Source organism: Talpa occidentalis, unplaced genomic scaffold, assembly GCF_014898055.3.
Source record: "Talpa occidentalis isolate TD23 unplaced genomic scaffold, MPIMG_talOcc4v2.1 talOcc4.3, whole genome shotgun sequence".
NCBI classification, from domain to species: domain Eukaryota; kingdom Metazoa; phylum Chordata; class Mammalia; order Eulipotyphla; family Talpidae; genus Talpa; species Talpa occidentalis.
In genome coordinates, this window is record NW_023603184.1 from 129,578,365 (window position 1) to 129,601,515 (window position 23,151).

Genomic DNA, 23,151 nt, shown 5'->3' on the forward strand with positions numbered 1-23,151 from the left:
AGAGAGAATAAAAAGTTTATTTGAAAGAGCAAAATACCCCTTTATGTTAGTCTTAGTCTTCTGCTTTATTCCAAAAAGGTTGAAAACCATGGAGAAATACCTTTAGTGTTTTCAGGCAGAGACATTATGAATAAATGTCTATGCGCAGAATGCATGAAGGCAACAGAAATGGAAAATTTTTGGAAAAAAGGTTAAGAACTGGCAATGAAATAATTCAAACATAAATCTTAACATTTCAATGCAAAATATAAATTAAAAAGACCTATTCTTGCAAGATATGCAAAAGAATGTAACATTGTGAATTTTAAATTAATAAATTGAAGCATGTATTTGATAAGCATGGAAAATTTGTGAACATATACATATTAGCTCAGATGATTTGGGTAATGGTAAAACTTGAGAAGGTAAACATGTAATTTCCTCATTCTTTAGAAAAGTTAACATTAAAGGACTAATTAAGAACATACCCTTGAATGTAATCAGAAAGAATGTTAAATGTTATAATTGTACAGTGTTAAATCCAATATTTAAAAAATATCAAAGAGAAAGGTATAATCTACAACAAATATGAAACTGAGTTATAATTTTGTGTGACCAGTACATAGTACTAATATGTAAAGACAAGTAAACGACAAAGCTAATTAAAATACTGGCAAAAGACTGAACAATTATGACAGATAAGAATGTCCATTAAACACACAAATTGTCCATTAAAACCACAATAATACAAGCTTGTATTTTCTAAAATGACTATGTTAAAAAGTCTAGCAGGATGTAGTCTAGAGAGGATGCAGAGTAATTTGACGTTTCATACATTTCTAGAACCATTGAACAACTGTATTGACAGATCCCTACAAAGTTAAGTATAAATTTCCACTATTCACCTGTAATTTTATTTGCATATTTTCCAAAGAGAATTCCAACAAAGTATGTTTATACATATTTCATATACATTATCTCATTGACTTAATGCATAAATTAAATTTGAAACAAATATTTTCCAGTTTTACAGATGACATGACTCAGCTTGTGAGAAGTGAAGAAAGTCTCCTAAAGTTATTGTTTACTAAGAATACATAAAAAAAAATCACATATTCACATCCAGGTCTACTTGATATCAATGCCCATGTTTTTAGTTACAATGCCATTCTATTTTTCAAAATCTGGAAAAACAAATCTGTCTCTTCCATAGCATCTAGAGGCTGGGCTTCAGCTTCTTCCTGTATAACTTAAAAAAAAAGATAAAATGAATCTCACAGTATCAATCATGTAGGGAACCACTCTTATAGAATGGAAGCCACATCAACCTCCTTCGTTATCTCAGTAATATTTGAAATCACATCTTCTCCCATAACGGCAAGACCCTATTCAAATCAAATTCTCAGCTTTCCTCTCCTCACAGCAGACTTCTCAGATGCTTAATATTGGGTAGTTTGGAAACTCATTTCACATCTGCTGGCTCATTCTAAGTTGAGAATATGAAAAGGTAAACAAAGAAAGAAACGAACCCACAGAATATACCACTGTATTCTCTGGGAGCTGACATCTCTAACTGGTCTGCTTTCTGCTCTCTACCTTGCAGGATCATCATATATTCATTTTATGTATAATGTTATGAGTTTTTTATATTACTTACTGGGAGGACTAGAAGAAAGTACATCTACTCCATCAGAATGGAATGCATGTTTTTAAACATACATCTAATATATGGATTATTTTTCACTTGAAAGTGGAATAAATGTGAATATTATAATTATGAAGATTTGCCATATTATGGCACTAACAATTTTATTGATAGGAATTTTTAGATATTTTCAATAAAATAGACATTGTCAAATTAGGGCTTCTCTTAGTCATAAGATAAATGACAGATAGAAATAAAACATTTTATCTGAAATGGTAAATGATCGTTTGCCCAGGAAAAATTACTAACATCTATTTTTCTAAATGTACCGGTTATTTTGGATGCAGTTATTGCCTTTGGGGTGATAGACTCTGAGTAGGAGAACCTCTCTTCTGTTTTAATTACATGATGCTTTTAATGGTCTTGTATGGTAGAACAATTGTATCGATAGCAAAGGAGGAAAGAGAAAGCATGTTAGAAGTCGTTAAATACTTTCTTACTGTCACAGAAATGACTTCAGATCAATTTAATAGATCATGAATTAGCACATTTCTTCTGAGGCTCTCTCTGTGGTTTGCTGACAGCTATCTTCTCTGTGAAAACAGGGCCTCTGAGGAAAAATGCCACTTCCGCTGAGCACAAACACTCCTGATATCACTTCCTCTTATGATAAGAAGACATCAGTTCAATGAGGGTCCACCCTGATGACCTCATTCAACCTTAATTAACCTCCTTAGGGACTTTTTTCCTCCAGATGTAATCACATTGGGGATTAAAGATTCAACATACCAATGAGGGGGTTACAATTCACACCACTGGGATCAACTGGATCCCCGGAATGTCAGAAATTTAAACTGTTCATATATTCTAGAACAAAATATCTTTAGATGCTGTTGTTTATATAACTGTTTCCCAAAAGTTTATCCCAGTAAAAAGCTTACATCTTCACAAAAGGAAACAAGAATGAAGTATTCATGTTTAACAATTTTAAGTGAAATTTTTCTGAATCAAATTTATAGTTCTGAAGCTTGGTCACAGGTACCCACTGTTTTCCAGGACTGAAGTAAAAAATAAGTAACTATTCAATTGAAAAAACAAGCCAGGGGTGAGGAAACTTGAAAGGTGCCTGACCATTTCTAGAGAAGAAATGGGAAGAAGTAAAATCCTCCTGCCTTGCCCACTTGGATGACTCATCTGCTCCCACTTTATATGTGAGATTTTTATAGCTCAATTTTACTGTAATTAGGTAGTACTCAGAATCTGATTTGTGTTTGCTTAATAGCTAAATTATGGTGTATATTTCAACTCTCCCAAATTAGTTTTTGATTATTCTTGCATTTTATAAGAATCATTAAAGTAAGTGTGGACATTAAGTTCCGTACATTATCCAGAAATATCCAAACTATATATAAGTATGTTACATATAAATGTATTGAGGAAATGATTAATAATTTTTCAGGAATAGCAATTATTTGATATTAAAACTCATGATAGCTATTCTTTCTGCATTTTCTACTTTGGTTTAATATGCCAGTCTATTATATTAGGCATCATCTATAATCAATCATATTACAATAATCTCTAAGTACACTTCCTATCATCAAAATCATAAACATCTTTCTATTTATAATGTTTGGTCCATAATGTCATATGCACACAGTAAAAAGACTCACCTTAAAAGCATGATTCTAGGGAATAAGGTACTTGCAGTCTGAAATGAAAGATTTGGGATTTGCAAACTATTGTATTGTTGGGGGTCTGTCACTTAGGTAAACTGATAGGTTTTATCTTTTCATTTGATTTAAGAATCTTTGAATTCCAAACAGAAAATAGAAAAACAAAGTCCTAAGCACTAAAATTGTTAATAAATGTACTGAAAACACAACGCCAAGTATTTTCTTTCTAGTAAATAGATGACCACAGGCAAAAAACTGTGGTTCTTTAAAAATATATTTACAATATTTTGATACCTTCTTTTAGAGGTAGAGATTAATTTCTATTCCCTGCAGTGAAAGTTGGTGACTTGCTTTTAGCATGATCATGAATAACATCTGAGACTAGATCATAAAAGGCATCAGGGCTTCTTCCTTGCTTCCTCTCTTGCTCACTCAGTGAAGGCCAGTTACCATGTTGTAAAGACATCAAACACCCATATACAGAGAACCATGTGGTGAGGAACTGAGGCTTCCTCCCATCATCCACCAAGGTACTGAGACCAGTCTAGGTACTGGATTCCAGGCATGTGTATGGGCCATTATGGAAGTGGATCCTCTAGTTCCAGTAAAATCTTTCAGTGACCGCAGTAAGACTGAAGTCTTGATTATAACATCATTGGAAACACTGAGCCAGAACCACTCAGCTATGTCCATCTCAAGCTATGAGACTAGTAATGTCTATTGTTTTAAGCCACAGAGTTTGGCTTATATAACTGGAGATGACAAATACAATTTTTTTCTTCCTTAAAATTCTGTTTTTCTGGGATGACTCTTCTAAATGCATTGTGTCATATTGAATGGATGGTTTTGTTGTTGATTTATTTTTTGAAATTTAGAGTAGTTAAAGAGATGTATTTAGGTTCCATGTTAAAGGAAGTGGATTTTCGGTAACTTTGTAATGTGTCAACTTCACTATGTTAAACCTTATTTCCCAGACTCCCTTCCCTTTATGTTTCTAGATAGTGTGGGCCACAAGAGACAATTTTTTCGTGAGCATTGAAGGGCTTATGTGAGGTAGCAGCCATTTTTTTTTTTACCCTCAGAAGATCAGGGTAGGTATCTTTGTATTTCATACATGTTATTGCAGATCTATCTCCTATCTCCTCTCACTGTGGAGACCAGCACAGGCCAGTAAACTACCCCTGGGTCTTTTTGAAATTTCTCTAATTCCTGGGTCAAATGTAGTTAGGTCCATGATGAAGGGTATCTTCTTTCTGCTGGATATTCACATTATCAAGATTAGAGGTACTGAGAATTAGCATGGATTCCAGTGTGTTCTTATGGTTTCTACTCTTGCACATTATTCTAGCTTGTTTTTACTCTTCCTGACTTTATACTCATATTCTTTTTTTCGCTATCTGACCTGTGTATTTCCAGTTATATCACCAGTCCCTCCTCCCCCCAAAAAAAGATAGAAAGAAAGAGAAGAAAAAAAATCTTCCAGGGACAGTGTTACCACAATTGTTTAAGGTCAAATCTCTCTAACAAATACTTTCTTTTACTTCTATCATCTCTGTCTCTTCTCTAAAATGTCTCTTAATCTCTTAGTAGTTCTGCTTTTTTGATCGACCCTGGACTAATGGAATGATTTTTACATTATCTTGTACCTTTAAATATGTTGGTTCTCAAACCCATTAAAGTAAATGTAAGATCACAGAGGCTCCTGTGATACATGAAGATTACCACTTTTCTCTTAATTAGCTGAATCTGCATTCTAATTAGCTAGGTCTAGTGCACAGCCTAAGAATCTACATTTTACATAGGTATCATCTAGATGGTCAAAACACTATACTTTGAACAAACACTTATGAATATTTAATCATATCTAAAATATATCTCATTGAAATTAAAGTTTTCCAATAATGAAATTTTTTTTGCATTACTAGTTGGATAAAAACCATCACTGTGTCAAAGAATGATAGGTGAGGGTATAGAAATGTTAAGAAACCTTATTAGGGTAGTCATTTCATAATACATATGCATATCATAGATGATAGATGCAAGCATCAACTTGTACACTTTAAACTTACAAATGTGCACACATTTATATGTCAATATCTCAATAAATATGTAAAAAAAGGGCAAAAAGATAAATAGAGACCATTTGAGGTAATGCTTTCGTTTCATAAATGAGTAAATAAAAACTCAAAGGTGTCCAGTGATTTGTCCAAGGTTTCACTGGTAATTTTCCAGTAGAGTTCAATTTAGTCTTTCAATATATTATCTTTTTATGTGTATAACTGATGTATTATAACATAATCAAATATTGCATCTTCCTATCATTTCAGGAGAATTTCATTTTTTAATTATTTTTTCTAATTATGTTATAGTTAATATAATTACCTAACATATTAAAACTTTATGGTATGGGTTTTTTCCTTTAGACTATAGAAAAGTTATGATTATTCTAAAATCTTATACATTGGTGGATTTTGAAATGTTTTCAGATAAAGGACTATTTTGGATAACTCGATATCAAAACTAATTTTCAATGACATTAGTAGGTAGAATGATGAAATTTAAATAAAGACAATGGGAATGTTTTCCTCTCTTTCTATTTTGTTCATTTCTGCAGATGGATTCTGATGGCATCATTACTATAGAGGAGCAGATCGTCCTTGTGCTGAAAGCTAAAGTGCAGTGTGAACTCAACATCACAGCTCAGCTCCAGGAAGGAGGTAGAGATACTACAAATATTGTGTCTCCTTGGTGCTCCCACCCCAGCCTTCACAAAGACTGCGCATATCCCTTCTCATTAAGTGCTAAGGATTTGCTCATCAGTCATACCATGTTTCCATATGAATGGGCACATAGCAAATCGCTCTTTTTATTTCCTTAACCTGCTGACTTTTCATTTCCTGTAGGAGTGACTTGCCTGATTTGTGTGTTTGGCGTGTGTCCATCAGCCTCTTCTTCAGGCCTCTCTTTGGGATCCGTCTTACTTTTTAAAAAAAGATTTATTTTTATTTATTTATGCATACAAGAACTGGGGTGAAGGCAAGAGGTGTGGGGGGTGAGAGGATTCATCAGTGGCAGAGTGGGGAGCAGAACAGGTGGATTGACTGAAATACACTGCTGAGGGAGCAGCAGGTGAAACAAAAGAAGTCTGCTGTGTCATGTGGGCTAGCTCCCTGGCTGGGGATCGAACTCATGCCACAGTGGCTGCCTATAGCTTGATAGTGCTGAGTCTCACTCCTTTGTGCAACTGGGGAGGCTGGGATCTGTTTTGCTTGTAGAGACTTCACATGCATGCTGGTTTGCCTTAATCTATGCTGATTTTACTTCACAAACGTCAGGTTACACTGTATTAGGAGTCACTGTAGAACCTAAAAGAGACAAAGTTATTTTCTCCAAATTTTATATTGTTGTATCCATGCTTTGACAAGCTTGCTAATAATTAGTTTGTCCTGTTACACACAAAAGATTACAAGGAATGTAATGCATGGTGTTAATTTATGAAGGGAGATAGATGAGTCATTAGCAATTAATTTTTTGCAAAATAATGAAAGTATTTACTCACACAGAATGTGAAATGATGATCAAAGATAGGATGTTAATTACAATCTGTGTGCGGTCATGGCTTCCCTAACATTTTCAACCTTTTGTGGCTATTTATTGTTGTCTTTAACAAAGAGTTACCAGAGAGATAAATATGATCTGTAGAAACATTTTTGGAGGGAGTATTGGTTTTCTGAAAATTTGGGGGTGTATCTGTGTGTATTCATGTATGTGAGGTGGTATCTTTTAAGTTATTAAAAAAACTTGTTCTTTTTATAGCATGAGGAAAAAAATCAGCAGATTTTTCTCCAAAGCAGTTTTTAAACTATGTAATTATAGAACAAGCTGATCATATAAAAACTGGTATGAAGACCACGTTCTGTCATGTGACTCGTAGGAAAAATTCCAGATGACATGACAGCTTTTATATTAGAGTAACAGCTAGTCACAGGAAAACAAAAATGTGTGGCCAGGTTCAAATTACATAGATTGTGCAGTAGATATCTGGTAAAGGATTAGGTCATCCAGATGAAAAGGATGCCTTGCTAGTTCAAGATAGTGACTACATAGGAATTCCTATGGAACAATATCAAGATAAAGAAGGATGCGGAGGGCCAAGTTGATGGGAGAGATTGATTAATCTTATTCAGTTTAAATTAAAAAGAAAACAAACAAAAGGTAGGGAATGGTGGAAAGAAGCGGGTGAAATTGTGTACCAGCAGCTGAAGCCAGTGGGATGAGTTCCTGGGTAGCTTGTGGTATGTAAATTCAGGCTTTCATTATATGAATAAAGTGAATGCATTTCCAAGAAAATGTTCTCTTTTATAAAACAGTGTGGGTGAGGGAAGACATTTTCTTTTCTTATTGCATGCGTAACCCTTGAAGCGTATCAATTATTTGTTTCCATGTGATAAGGTGGGTACTTGGAAGCCAATTTCAGGTTTATGCTGAATTCTTTTCTGTAGAATTTAGTGTTTGTATGAGGTCCTGTTTGCTGATTCTGTTTAAAACGGAACAAACAACTTGATGTCATGAACATTAGTTAGAACAAAACCTTCAGTACAGTTACTGTAATTGGTAACTAGAAATGTGAGTGAGTTCTATTGGATAGTACTGTGGTAACAGAGTAATTGACTCCACAAAGATGTCCACAACCTAATATCTGGAGTTATGCTGTGTTTGATATATTACATTGCAAAGGAACAATGCTGATGCTATGCGCATTCAAGCTATGAGCCTTGACATAAGGATATTATCCTGGACAATCAAATGGGCACTTAAAAATAGGAGAGAAAGGCAGAAGAGTCACTTAGAGAAAAGGAGAGACTTGAAATTTGAGAAGGACTTGATCTGTCTTGTTGATCTTGAAAATGGACAAAGGGAGGGCCTCCCCGGTGGCGCAGTGGTTGAGCGCTGGGTTGTGAAGCTGCCCGCAGCCTCCGTGGCACCAGTTTGATCCCCAGCTGCTCCCTGGCCACCAGAGGAGGGTCCCACAGGGCACGCAGACCTCTCCTGCCGCCCGCTGCTCCCCTCAGCAGTGTACTTCGGTCCTTCTGCCTGTTCTGCTCCCCGCTCTGGCTCTGGTGAATTCTCTCACCCTCCCATGCTTCTGACTGTACCCAGTGCTTGTATAAATAAATAAATAAATCTTTAAAAAAAAAAAAAAGAAAATGGACAAAGGGAACCACCTGCTAAGGAATGCAAGTGGTTTCTAGAAGTTGGGAATAACCCCCAACTGCCAGCCAGCAAGGAAATGAGGATCTTGGTCTTACAACTGCAAGGAACTGAATTCTGTGAACAGCTAGAATGAGTAAGAAAATGGATTCTTGCACAGAGCCCAGAAAGAAACCTGGGATATAAGCACTCCTATATTCATTGCAGTTGTAGTTACAATAGCTAAGTTTTGGAAACAACCTTAGTGCCTAATCATAGAGGAGTGGGTTAAGAAGATGTGGTACAGATACACAGTGGAATGCTATGCAGCTATAAAAAATGAACTTTTGCCATATGCAGCAACATGAATGGTATTGAAAGGGATTAAGATAAGTGATGTCAGAAGAAGAAAAATAATTGCTGATGGTTTCACTCATATGTGGGATTTAGATAAACAAATGATCAAACAAACCAAATGAAAAATTCTAGAAATTTGATTGTAGCACTGGAGGCTACCAGATAGGAGAGGAGGCAAGTAGAGAGCAAAGAGTAGGATGCCCAGTGGTTAATGGTCTCAGACTATGGGTGCCTTGATTGTGGGTGGGGTGTGGTTACTTAGATCCAAAGAGGCGTGAAACTATATCTGAATCATGAATCATGCAGTGTTATGAACCAATACTACCTCAAAAACAAAACAAAACAAAACTGGGGGACTGGAGAAAAAAGTAACGTCTTTTTAAAAAGACAAAAAAAAATAACAAGTGGGTGAGGATGTGAAGATGAAGGAACACTTGTGTACTGCTTGTGGGAATGTAAATTGGTGCTGTCACATGGAAAACAGTATGGGGGGTTTCTCAAAACTAAAAGTATAACTGCCATTTGCTCCATCAACTCCATGTATGAGTATCTGAAGAAAATAAAAACACTAACTTGAAAAGATATATGTACCCCCATATTCATTGCAGTCATTTATAATAGCCAAGACATGGAAGCAACCTAAGAATCTATTGATGGATGTATAAAGAGAATATATGTGTACATGTATATGTACATATATATTTTCTTCACATATATGGAATATTATTAGTGGAATATTATTCAGTCATAAAAAAGGAAATCATGCCTTTTCTGACAATATGGACAGACCTTCAGGGCATTGTGCTAAGTCAGACAATAACAAATACCATATAATGTCCTTTACATATGGAATTTAAATAAACAAAAACCTTGAGCTCATGGATACAACGGACAGATTGGTGGTTGCCAGAGGTGGGAGGCTGGTGAGTGGGTGAAATGGAAGATGGGTGTTGAAAAGTACCAATTCTCAGCTTCCAAATAAATAAATCATGGAGCTATAGTGCTTAGCATGGCTACTAGAGTTAGTAATTTTGTATTGTAAATGCTTGAAAGTTGCCAAGAGAGTAGATCATAACAGTTTACATCACAAGAAAAAAATTTGTAACTTCACGGTGATGCATGTTAACTAGACTTGCAGTGATCATTTTGTAATATATATAAATTGAATTATAATGTTTTACACCTGAAACTAATAATGTTATACATAGACTAAATTTTTTTTTTTTCCAACTGACATATCACATGAAGGATCCTATTGACACTTTGTATTAAATAATACATATAACATACAGAATAAAATATCTGTAACTTTTGTGTGCCTTATTTTAAATTCCCTTAACATTCCTTTGATCAATGGATTTATAATTTTGCATAGCAGCTGTGCTTTTTAAAGCCTACTTCAGTAGTAATTTTATTTTAGCTGTGTGTGTGTGCATATGTGTGCATACCTGTCTAGGAGACAGAGGACCAAGTGAGAGGTAGAGGAATAAAATTTCAGTTATATTTATTAAGTTATGAAAGATAACATTATATTTATGTATAGCATAATTTGTATATTATGTAATTTCAGTAATATATCCAAAATTCCAAGCAATCACTTGCATCAGAAATAAATTTGAATTGTAGAAATTCAAGCATTTCCTATTCTATTCAGTAATGAACACTTGGTATTTTTGTGGAAGATTTTAATTGGAATAATATATTGCTGATTTCACTTATGATGAAATTCTAATTACAGAGTTGATCTTCCTTAATATTAATGAATTTCTGTTGATCAAGGTGTTAGTTAGCTTGTGCTGCATAACAAGCCATCCAAAGCTTACTGGCTTATAATTAGGTTTAGCAAATCTGTGAGATAAGTGACCTACATTAAATAAATGACCTGAGGGCCAAATCCATGTGCTGCCTGTTTTTCTTTTTTTTTTTCTGTTTTTATAATTTTTTTTTTATTTTTATTTATTTTTTTAATATTAAATTTTATTTTTATATTCCCCCATACAATTGCAAACGCCCCATTCTGACCCCAATCCTTCCCCTCCCGCCCCCCACCCCCCAAAAAGTGTCTCTGGTTCATAGTTTTTTGTTGATTTTGATTTTCACTTTCTTATATTCATTTTCCTGGTCCCTTATTTAAGTTTTCTAGATTCCTGCTATGAGTGAGACCATCCGGTATTTTTCTTTTTCTTTTTGGCTTATTTCGCTGAGCATGATCCCTTCCAGCGCCATCCATGTTGCTGCAAATTGCATGTGTTTATCTTTTTTGAATGCTGAGTAATATTCCATGGTATATATGTACCACATCTTCTTGATCCAGTCATCTATTTTTGGGCATTTGGGTTGTTTCCAAAGCTTAGCTATTGTAAACAGTGCTGCTATAAACATAGGGGTGCAGGTGCTCTTTGGAATGGATGTTTCTGTGTCCTTTGGGTAAATACCTAGGAGTGGAATTGCTGGATCATATGGAAGCTCTATGTTTAGTAGGTCCAGAAATCTCCACACAGCTCTCCATAGTGGTTGGACCAGTTTGCACTCCCACCAACAGTGCAGAAGAGTTCCTTTTTCTCCTCATCCTCGCCAACATTTGTTGTTGCTAGTTTTTTTAATATGTGCCATTCTCACTGGTGTGAGATGGTATCTCATGGTAGTTTTGATTTGCATTTCCCTGATTACAAGTGATGTTGAACATTTTTTCATATGTCTGTTGGCCATTTGCATTTCCTCTTCAGAGAAGTTTCTTTTTAGCTCTTCTGCCCATTTTTTGACTGGATTATTTTCCTTGTTGTTGCTGAGTCTCATCAGCTCTTTGCAGATTTTTGTGATCAGTCCTTTATCATTAGTGTTGGGTGCAAAAATGTTCTCCCAGTTGGTGGGGTTTCTCTTTGTTTTTGTTATTGTCTCTTTTGCTGTGCAGAAGCTCTTTAATTTGATGTAGTCCCAGCTGTTTATCTTTGTCTTCACTATCACTGCTTTGGGTGATGTGTCTGTAAAGATGTCTTTGATGTGCAAATCCCGTAGTGTTTCGCCTATATTTCCTTCTATGTATGTTATGGTTTCAGGTCTTATGTCTAGTTCTTTAATCCATTTTGAGTTGATTTTTGTGTATGGTGTGAGGTAGTGGTCAAGCTTCATTCTTTTGCATGTAGCGACCCAGTTTTCCCAGCACCATTTATTGAACAAACTTTCTTTGCTCCAATGCATAGTCTTTGCTCCTTTGTCAAAGATTAGTTGACCATAAATCTGTGGGTTTATTTCTGGATTTTCTATTCGATTCCATTGGTCTGTATGTCTGTTCTTGTTCCAATACCAATACATAGACTAAATTAAAGAAAAAGTTTCCTTTTGGGAAGTTGGAGTATGACATGGCTGATAGTCTCTTTTCTTGAAAGTTCAGGAAGTAGTTAAGGGAAAGAAGTCTTGAAGAGCACAGATGTTGACTGAATTTTTGTTAAATCACTGTCAAGTGTTGGGTTCTCGTCCATGGACATGGATAAGGAATGAAAATAAACAGACATAATTCCCCATCCTTAGTGTCCTTAAGCCCTGTGGCTTAAGAAAATAATGATAGAATAGCACTGCACTGAAAGGTGACGAGAGCTTAGGTTAAAAATATAGCAGGAAAGGGAATAGGATTAGAGAGAATTGTGGGGGTATAATTTTAATTAGAGAAAGTTTAACTCAAAAGTTGATATTTGAGTAAAAGTCTATAGGAGACCAGTAACTAAGCCTTGAACTATCCGGGGGAATGGCATTGAATTCAAGGAAGAATAAGGAAGACCTTAGCAGGAGCTGAGGTCAGGGAGAGGGAAGATTTTGTAGGGCCTTCCGTCTTTGTAAAGACTTGGCTTTTGCTCAGAGGCAGATGGCAAGTTTTGGCAAGATTCTGGCCCATTGTGAGAGGAATTACTGAAGGGGGAGCAAGACTGGAATCAGGAAGTTCAGCTGGAGACAACTGCAGTAATTTAGGCTGGAGATGAGTGACTTGGACCATCGTGGTTGTGAGAAGTGAGAGTTCTGGATACATCTTAAGGACAATAGAATTTATGAGAATTTTGTTTGAGATGAATGTTGGACTCAAAGAAATTATTAAAACTGTTGGTAAAAAAGCAAACCCAGGGGCCTCCCTGGTGGTGCAGGCGGTTGAGCACCGCACTGTGGAGGTGTCCGCAGCCTCCACAGCGCAGACAGGTGTCCGCAGCTCGGGTTCAATCCCTGCTGGCCTTGGAGCAATCCACATAGTGAGCAGATCTCTCCTGTCTTGCCCGCTGTTCCCCTCAGCAGTCTGTCTGCCTGTTCTGTTCCTGGCTCTGTCTTCGGTGAATCCTCTCATCCTCCCATGCATCTGGCCTGCACCCCGGTTCTTATATAAAAGTAAATAAATCTTAAAAAAAATTAATTAAAAAAAATAAAAAGGTAAATCCAAACCTCGGAACTTACCTATGAAATCCTATGTCATGTGCCATGTTTTTTTTGCAGCAATTAAAAAAATTCTAGAGTAAGAAATGAAAAAAAATTGTGATAGTTGGAAAAATTTTACTAGACAAGCTGTTCACAGTGAATTCCAATGTTTCTTATATAATAATTGCTCTAATTCAAATATATTGGAATCACTAAATTATTTTTAATTTATGCAAATCAAATATTCCTATTGCTGAGTGTTTGATGAGATTAAGTGAGTGAATTTTGGGACATTTGTATCTTATCCATCCAACTCTTATTTCTAAAAGTAATTTTAAAATTAACTTCTGATATCTAAAATTTGTTTTATATTACCATGGGTAGTGACCTGAAAATTTGTATTTTTTAATACATTGACTCTCTGGCTCCACTTGTATTTTTGTTTATTTGCATTTAAAATTTGTTCTTCTCAGAGGGAAATTGTTTCCCAGAATGGGATGGACTCATTTGTTGGCCCAGAGGAACAGTTGGGAAAATATCAGCTGTCCCATGCCCTCCTTATATCTATGACTTCAATCATAAAGGTATTGAATTTTTCTGAAATGATTAATTTGGGTCAAACATTTACTGTTTATTTTGTAATGGACTCTACGAAAACTGAGCAATCTCAGTGTTTTCTTCATGTTGTTACAGGAGTTGCTTTTCGACACTGTAATCCCAATGGAACGTGGGATTTTATGCACAGTTTAAATAAAACATGGGCTAATTATTCAGACTGCCTTCGCTTTCTGCAGCCAGATATCAACATAGGAAAGGTATTTTGTATTTGTGAGACCTTTGGGAAAAATAGCATAATGTTTTTATGAAATTCACAATTGTCAACCATTATATATAAAAAACTCTTGTATATTATGACACAAATATCATAAAATATAAAAACAAGTTTGGAATATTTTCTGATTTTTGGTTAAGGAAACATATAGGACCTGAAAAATTCTGGTATTTTCTTTAAGTCCTCGTGAACTGGCTGAGATATATGCTCATAAACTTATAAATGTGTGTATATTATGATATGTTATGCTATATTATGTAGAGACATCTAAAGAGGTATCAGCAACATGACTCGTGGTTTCTCCTTGGTTACCTGTGGATGTCTACATCTTACTCTATCCCTAGAGGAGCTTTATGTTTTAGAGTTGTATTTTCCATCCCATAGGATTTGCCAGTGAATTCATCAGTATATGAAAAATTAACATTGTAGAATTAAAGAAGAGTAAAGGACATTGTGTAGGTCTTTCAGAGTATTACCTAATCTTATACATGTGAGTTAGCTCAGAATCTGAGATTAAAGTGATAAAGCTTGCTGATGGCAGGGTTGAAAGCAGAGCTCTGACCTCCAAATTCCTTATCAGAGCTGTTTCCAGTAATCATATGTAAACTTTGAAAACTTCTAGAAAGTCACTTTTCATTAATACATGGTGGTTTAATAGTCATGCTTAAACTTACATTATTACTCAGATCTGGTGAGGGAATGGCATGATAATCTAAGCATATGATGCTAGGAATAAACAGGATAAATGGATACATACATGATTCTTATGAGGACCCTGATAACAATTAATCATATATAAACTCATGTAAACATTAGACAGTTTTCTTTATGCTTACGATTTTTTTGACAGGGTGAGGGAGAACATTGGGGGGAGAAGTGGTTTGTTGATTTCTTTGTTTGATTTTACATTACTAGTCATTATTTCCTTTTAAAAATTTTCTTCTTTTCAGCCACAAAGCACTTAGTGAGCTCTTTAGTTGTTGCTGAAAACCTTTCAACTTTATATTTTGGTGACAAGCATCTTAGATAAAATTAGCCAATGTGAGGAGATTGTTGTGAATTGTGCAACAGAATTAAAGCTAATAATGAATTAATATAAAACGCTTCAAAATAATTTCAATTCCATTGACAGAAATAAACACTAACCAAATTTAATGTAATCTCTGTTGAATTTATTTGCACATTAAGTGATGCAAGTCTTTCACAGTTTTTAATAGCTCTTAAATTTAATCATAGTTTCATTTACACTGAACTCTAACATCATACCCATTCTTTGTGATTACTGTGTTTTCAAAAAATAAAAATAGCTAAGGGTGCTAAGATAACTAAGATATCTTATGTGAAAATGATTTACAAGTTATCTGAACAATTTGAAGATTTTGTCAGCATAAATACATTTTAATCAAAAATATAAAAAGTATTTTCTGTTATTTTTAGCCCTTAAGCAATAATTTGGGAAAACTTGTGAAAAGTAAATATCCTCTAATAAGAAAACTGGGTATCTCCTGTAGGGCAAAATGATATTACTTATTTATGAGATATTAATTATTAATGGTTATGAGATTTTATATAAGAAACACAAATATAAAAACAATAGTGTATATTTGGAATAAATATCATATCTTTATAAAAAATAAGAAAGATTTTTTAAATCATCTATTATTTTACTCTTTAAATACTTTTTATATTATTGGCTTGACAAAATGAGACAATTTTAATGAAAAGAAAAAACTCTTATGACAGGTCACAAGGTTATTAAATTTTTAGAGTATGATATTTAAACAGTAGTAGGAATTACAATATATCTCATATCTAAAGGCTATTTGTGCTTTTGTTAAGCAATTTAGCAATATGTATTAAAAAATTCAAAGGGGTCATAGCCTTTGATCTTGGAATTTTACTTCTATGATTCAAGCATAAGGATTCAGAAGGGGGGATCTGAAAGGGGAAAATGTTCATTTACCATTAGTTATTATAGTGAATAATCCTACATTTTCAAGGAAGAATTTTTCAAATAAGCTCATAGATACATATATATTTTTGAAGAGAGTTAATTGATAATAAATCAGGTTTAAATGTACATGTCAATTAGAAGCTCAGATGCTCAAAACAATAGGAAATGATGTACAGACATTGAATGAAAAGAAATGCATAAAATGAACGCAGTGTTTTTTTTTTGGTTTGTGGGAACTTGAGAATTTTTTTCTCCTCTCTTTTGTATATTACACATTATCCAAATATCTTCTATAAAAAGTTTTAATACTTTATAAACAGAAAAATTACATGAACTATAATGGAAGTTCAGTCTAAATAAGTCTGAAAGCCCAATATATCAAAAATTCTGAGAAATAGGTAAAGCAAGTTTGGGGAGAGATTTATAGCTTTCAGTGCTTAATTAGAAATGAAAAAATGTGAAAATTCAATAATGAAAGTTTCCACATTAAACTATATAATCCCTATAATCCCAGCACTATACAAAAAGATACATCAAATTGAAATCCTGAAAATGTTCAAGTAACTCACCAAATGGCAAAAGAGACAAAACAAATGAGACATAGTGTTGGCGCCTTACCTCGTGGCATCAGGATACTCCCCCTTTCTGTGATTGGCTGTGCTTCTTTCGGCCCAGTGCGCATGACGACCTCCGGCGCACCAAATAAGGGCATGTGCCCTTCCGGGATTAGCTTCTTTTGGCCCAGTGCGCATGACGGCTTTGGCCTGCTTCTTCCGCTTCCGGTCCCCAGCTATAAAGCCCCGCCAAAACCGAAAGTAAACGAGACCTGCGATAGCTGAACGAAGAGTGCACGTGTCTCCCTCCGTGGTGTACCCCTGTTCTTCAGGTCGCTGCTCTCCCCTCGAGAACCTCGTTGAACAGTCCGCGGGCTCGGACAACATAGAATAACAAAAAATAAAATATTATATGATGGGCTTCACCTTAACATATCAATATTATATTAAAAGCAATCGTTTACATATACCAAGTAGTAGCAGAGATTAGAAAGTTACTTTAAAAAATTACCTAATTAAATTATCTACATAGTTTGAAACTCACTTAAAATAGAATGACATACAGAAGTTACATCCATATGGTGAAATACTATTCAGCAATAAAAAAGAACAAACTTGTTAGGTGTAACATCTTGAATGGTTTACTCCAAATGAAAAAAACCTAATGTTAAAGGTTCTATACTGTATTATTCCATTCATAAAATATTTATGAAATAATTAAATAATAGAAATGGGAAATAGATTAATGGTTGCCATGTTTTAGGGATGTGGGATGAGGAAAGTTGATGTGACTATAAAGGGGCAGCACAAGGGGGATTTTTGTGGCATGAAATAGTTCTGTATCTTGACTGCAAAAATCTACATATGGGCCAAGGTGACATGAACTATAAACACACAACTTGTACCAATATCCAATTACTGGTTTTGACATTTTAGTAAATTAAGAAAGCTGTAATAATCATTGGAGGATTCTGGATGAAGGGTACAGGGGACCTCACTATCTTTGCATTTCACATAACACTACTGGTGAATATCAAAAAACTGTTGAGGAGAAGAATATATTCTATATAAGCTAAGAAGTCTAAAAACAATCCAGAAGTGCGTGAAATAGATGAACAGAAAAGCTATTGTGATGACAGAAATCGGAACAGTAGTTACTTGGGGGTGGATGGTGGGTGTTTTTTTGAGTAGTAAGGGACACAATGAACTAGTTTGTCACATCTTATCAAACTAAACTTTTAAGACCTGCACATTTTCTTTTATGTAAATTACAGTTCAGTAAGAGAGTTAAAGAGAACTAGAAACAATATTCCCGAAATAACATATCCTTTTTACAAGTTTCCTCTTAAAATAGTCCTGTAGCACATGTTTTATTTTTTACTCCAAATATCATGTTAGACATATAATTCCAGTTATTTAAGATGAAAGTACATGAAGCAAATATTGCAACATTTAAGTTTGGCTTCACTTAAACAACAGAAAAACCAAATATTTTCATTCCATCTTAACCCTGACTTAATTTAGGAAATAAAAGGAAGGCCAGAATGAATAATCTATATCATATGAATGTAATTACACATTGCCTATTTTTAAACAGGTAAAAGCATGATTTTCTAAGTTTATCTGCCTCAACTTATTTATTCAAATGTGCTTTTCTGATTAAATTGCTTCTCCTTTCAGCAACAATTCTTTGAACGCCTCTATGTCATGTACACTATTGGGTACTCCATCTCTTTTGGTTCCCTGGCTGTGGCTATTCTCATCATTGGTTACTTCAGGTGGGTGAGTCTCATCACTTACCTCAGGTGAGTGAGTCTTATCACTGGTTACCTCAGGTTGGTGAGTCTCATCATTGGTTACTTCAGGTGGGTGAAGTCTCATCATTGGTTACCTCATGTGGGTAAAGTCGTATCACTGCTTACCACAGTGGGTGAGTCTCATCATTGGTCACCTCAGGTGGCTGAGTCTCATCATTGGTTACTTCAGGTGACTATTTCCATTAAGGAACATGTTCTGTTTCCTATCCATTGAAGACCTTGAGTCCCAAGATCTGTGCCCCAAATGTTTATCTTTTCCTAAACACAAGTTTTTGAATTTAGCCTCTTGTTATGTCATCTGACTTCAGCAATTTATTTTTCATCAGAAATTGAGGATTACTTTTGTTATTTAAAACATTGAAGCAGTATGAAGCCATGAGGTAATAGAGCAATGCATTTGTTTCCAAAGTGATAGTGAGTCAAGTTATATGAGTTATAAACATTTTTATGATGCAGTGGCTTATTTCACCTTTCTCAAATTATTTTGGTGCCATTGGACAGAAATAAATTTTAAGTAACTCTCAAATGATCTGAAATCATATATAAAGGAATAGTACTTATTGCTTTTGTTGTTTTTTTTTTTTAATCCGGTTAAACTTTTGTCCAGTTCAATTCAATTTAATCTCAATCAACACCACACAAAATATAATTGGGGACAAACTCCTGTACAACATGTATAGGATATTCATGCTCATGATGCAACTGGTTTGTGATACTAATAGCTGAGAAAACAATTGAAATACAACTTGAAAAGTGCTAGGATTCAGGTTGTGTGTAGTGATTTGGTGTGGGGGGGCAAAATACACAGGAGAGCTATGAGGGGAAATCTCTTAAATGAACTAAAAAATCTCAAATGCTGTATGATTATAAATAAGATTTAAGCAAAAGGAGAGACTGGAGAAAGAGCGTTCCAAATCAAAGTTTAGACTAAAAAAAGGAGAGACTGTTTCAGGATTCAGAATTTTGGTGAGATAAGTGATGGGTATGAGGCTGGAGGTCAGTGGTTCAGAAGGTTATATATGGAATTTGAACTTTAGCCTAAGAACAATAAAGAGTCTTTGAAGGATGTTTAAATGGAGAAATCAGTGCAAGATCACATGCATTGTAGAGTGGAGTGTGAGCTGGTGGGATACCTGGATTTCTCTGGATGAACAAGTCCTTGTTGATTTAAAATTGATCTATTAGTTGTAGATTTAAAGGAAGAGTTGAAGAAAGCATCTTAATGTCACCATGATACTGCCGTCACTTCACCTACATTTTTAATATTTAATTCTCCCTGTTGTTTTCTGTTGGAAATATATAATAGCGAGTTTCTGTCTTTGCTTAATTAAGTGTACTTTATTTCCTTTTTTTTTTGTGGGGGAGGAATTTGGGCTCATTTATGTATTTCCTCATTTCTAATTTCTTTCCAAATTGAAATAGCAAATATTTTCATTCCACAGGCGATTGCATTGCACTAGGAATTATATCCACATGCATTTATTTGTGTCTTTCATGCTGAGAGCTGTAAGCATCTTTGTCAAGGACAGAGTGACCCATGCTCACATTGGAGTGAAGGAGCTGCAGTCTCTGGTCATACAGGATGAGCTGCAGAACACCATAGAAGTGCCTTCTGTGGATAAATCACAATATGTGAGTATTTTCACCGTTTTCTCTCTTCACTGATTTGTATGAGATTACAAATAAGCACATTTTTATAGTTCCCTAATTATGTACTATCTTGTTTTGACTTATTTCACTGAACTAGTTGAAATAGGTAATGAATTTGTAAAGTAATGTTTACTACCTCAATTTTCTGTCTTCAATTGTCATGTTTAATCACTCAGGATCTTAGGTTGTTAAAGTGCTTGGTTTTTTCCTGAACAATATTTTGGAATGGAAACTTCATATGATTAGCATGGTATCTCATGTATAGACTATAGCAGCTGTCATGGCTTGCCACCTGCAAAACCAGGAGCATGGCTTTATGAGTCCATGGTATTTAATTCTTTCATTGTATACTTAAAGACTTGTTCCAATATAATATTCCATGGTACTTGACTCTGCTCTTAAATGTCCTGGAGTTATTTTGTGAATACAATTACCAGATGCTTAATTAGAAATGTTAGCATTATTGAAACAACATATCTGGAAATAGATGCAATAGATTGTCTTGATGGTGTGAATTAATGTCTTATCTGTATCTTTGCTCTGTGTGACTTTGTCGTCCCTGCTGAATTCTGATTCTAGACTGGCTTTGTGACTTGTTTTACTCAATGGAATGAAGTAGGAGTAATAATGTACTGGTTGAGAGTAGACCTCTAGGAGTGAGCCCTAGCCAAGATTATCTGAGACTGATCCAGATCAGTAGACTCACTTAAAAAATCTATGAATTTATAAGATGCATTAAATATTTGTTGTTTGAGGCCATTGAATTTTAGCTCATAAGAAAGGCCAGAATCAAATAAATTCATGGTAGAATGGTGGATGTTTCTTCTTTATGTTTTTCTGTACTTTTTTAATTTTCTCTGGTGATTATGTATTATTTTCATAAACAGTACATTTAAGGAAAAGTGATTTTTTTAGGGAAAAAAATCTTACTTTAACTTTGTTCTGGTCTGTTTCAATCACCTTGGCCTTCCTCTTTGCAATATAATATCAATATTATTATATTGATAATAAAAAAAGAAGTAGAAAACTGCTTTTTGGTGGTCTAATGGTGGCGTCTAGTACAATCAAGAGTTCTAATATGCAATTCTGGTTGATTTGCAACAGATTGGGTGCAAGATTGCAGTTGTGATGTTTATTTACTTCTTGGCTACAAACTACTATTGGATCTTGGTGGAAGGACTCTACCTCCATAGTCTAATCTTTGTGGCTTTCTTTTCTGACACCAAATACCTGTGGGGCTTCACCTTGATAGGCTGGGGTAAGGCACTTATGTCTCCTTTTCAACTGGATTTTGAATTTTAGGGCTTTCTGTCATGTCTATCATTAGCACGCTTTCAGCCATTTTCCAGAAATAATCCTTTCCCATCTTATCATTATCCTCCCTTCTTTCTCTTTCATTGTTCACTGAGAAAAACTATTAAGAGCCAAGTCTATAATCCTCCCAGCAGCAACAAACTTTCTATGACAAAAATCACAGCTAGTATTCCCAAGCCAGATTCTTGAGAGTTTTTTTTTAGTGGAAATTTAAGCTAACAATGTAGCTCTAAACATTTAAAACTGCTCAGTTCATGTCGTATGTCAATGTCTAGATTTAGCAATTATTTCACCCTAAAAATTTTGATTTTTTAATTTCTGAGCTATAAAGATGTATCTTTGATTTGTATTTCTAGGTTGTGTGATAGAATGCCAGGAAGAAATTCATAGCACCATCTTGACTGCATTTAGCAATGCAAATTACACTCATTGTGCAGACTTATTTTGGAAGGAAGCAATCCAAATTATTTTGAACATAAGTAATTAAAAAAAGGGAATATTCAGCTCACAATACAAAAATGCCTTATCAGTACTAAGAGGGTAACTGAACTACACACTAACTTGACATGACGTAAAAACAGAATGCTGTTTGTTGTTAATTTAAAGGTAACTGGAATTCATATGTAGTTAAAATTAAGAAGTCTCACAATTAGTTGCAGATCTCAATTGCTTTTTCAATATCCAAATTATAAGGTGCTCAGCATAGGCAAGAAATTGTGTGACTCAAGATTAAATTGGAAGGATTTTCCCCCCTCTAAAGTAAGAATAGTCCTTTGCTTGCTTTGCTTTAATATTGTTTTACTATTTGAAAAGGCAAAGAAATATTAAATTTCCTGCAGCTAGTTGTTAACCTATAAGAAGACTAAGAGTCAATTTACTATAACACTTCATTTATTATGAAATACTAATTGTCATGAATAAAGTTTTATTTCTAAATACAGCTTTTCTGCTTTAAGTCACTCCCTTATTGTTGACCAGTAGTTTACTGAAAATAAAAGATACATTTTTTAGGGTGTTTTGGAAATTTCCTCAGCAGTTTTTCTAAACCATACAACTACTTAGCAGCATCCTTTGCTAGAATAATTCATGGTGAATCTAATTTCATTCTTTCAATGATGTCACTGTCTTCATTAGAAAAGAGAAGTTACTTGGATACTTTGTTATTCAATTAGACCCAATCATTATAACTTGAAGAAGCTCTCTGCAGCTGGGGAAATTCCAAGAACTATATTGTTCACATTGTAGTGATAATTATTTGTAGTGATATTGTTTACATTGATGTTGCTGATTCTTAACAATAAACTGGAAGGGAAAGGAATTTTAATATAAAGAGGATAAGAAACTGCATCTGACCTTTACTAAATTGAAGGCAAATATTTAAAAAAGACCTTTTACACATCTTGATTGTAAAACAGAATATACAGAGGAAGAAAGACAAATACTTATGATGACTATGGTTCTTATTTTTTAATCAACTAGTTGATTAAAGTTGATTAGGTTTCCTATACCTGCCTCAATTTTTTCATAAATTGTCTTCTCACTTTATATTTTGTTCCATTCTGTACCTTCATCTACACATTTTTTTCTACATATTTAATTATGCACTTAAAAGATATCAGTTGTATTTCTTTATCCTTATTGAATTTACCTCTGTATTAGCAACCATCCTTAATTTTCAACATGAGATGTCATATATACAAATTATTATATAAAAACACCTATTTGGATTATACTATCTGACCATATCCCTTTTACCAAACTTTCACATCCTGTGTTCTCTAAAAAAAT

The 23,151-nt window shown here is 34.4% G+C and overlaps 1 protein-coding gene across 2 annotated transcripts in view; it reads left to right on the forward strand.

Annotated features, from left to right (window-relative positions):
• The window catches only part of PTH2R (parathyroid hormone 2 receptor), a 62,699-nt gene that overhangs the window by 24,644 nt on the left and 14,904 nt on the right, over positions 1-23,151 (forward strand). Inside the window, exons 2-7 of one of the 2 annotated variants that reach the window (XM_037523948.2) lie at positions 5,915-6,017; positions 13,716-13,826; positions 13,936-14,057; positions 18,263-18,360; positions 19,842-20,031; positions 21,154-21,307. In XM_037523948.2, coding sequence (XP_037379845.1) covers positions 5,915-6,017; positions 13,716-13,826; positions 13,936-14,057; positions 18,263-18,360; positions 19,842-20,031; positions 21,154-21,307 — 778 coding nt within the window. Of the gene's footprint in view, positions 1-5,914; positions 6,018-13,715; positions 13,827-13,935; positions 14,058-18,262; positions 18,388-19,841; positions 20,032-21,153; positions 21,308-23,151 lie in introns of both variants that reach the window. The other variant, XM_037523947.2, reaches the window with a different exon arrangement.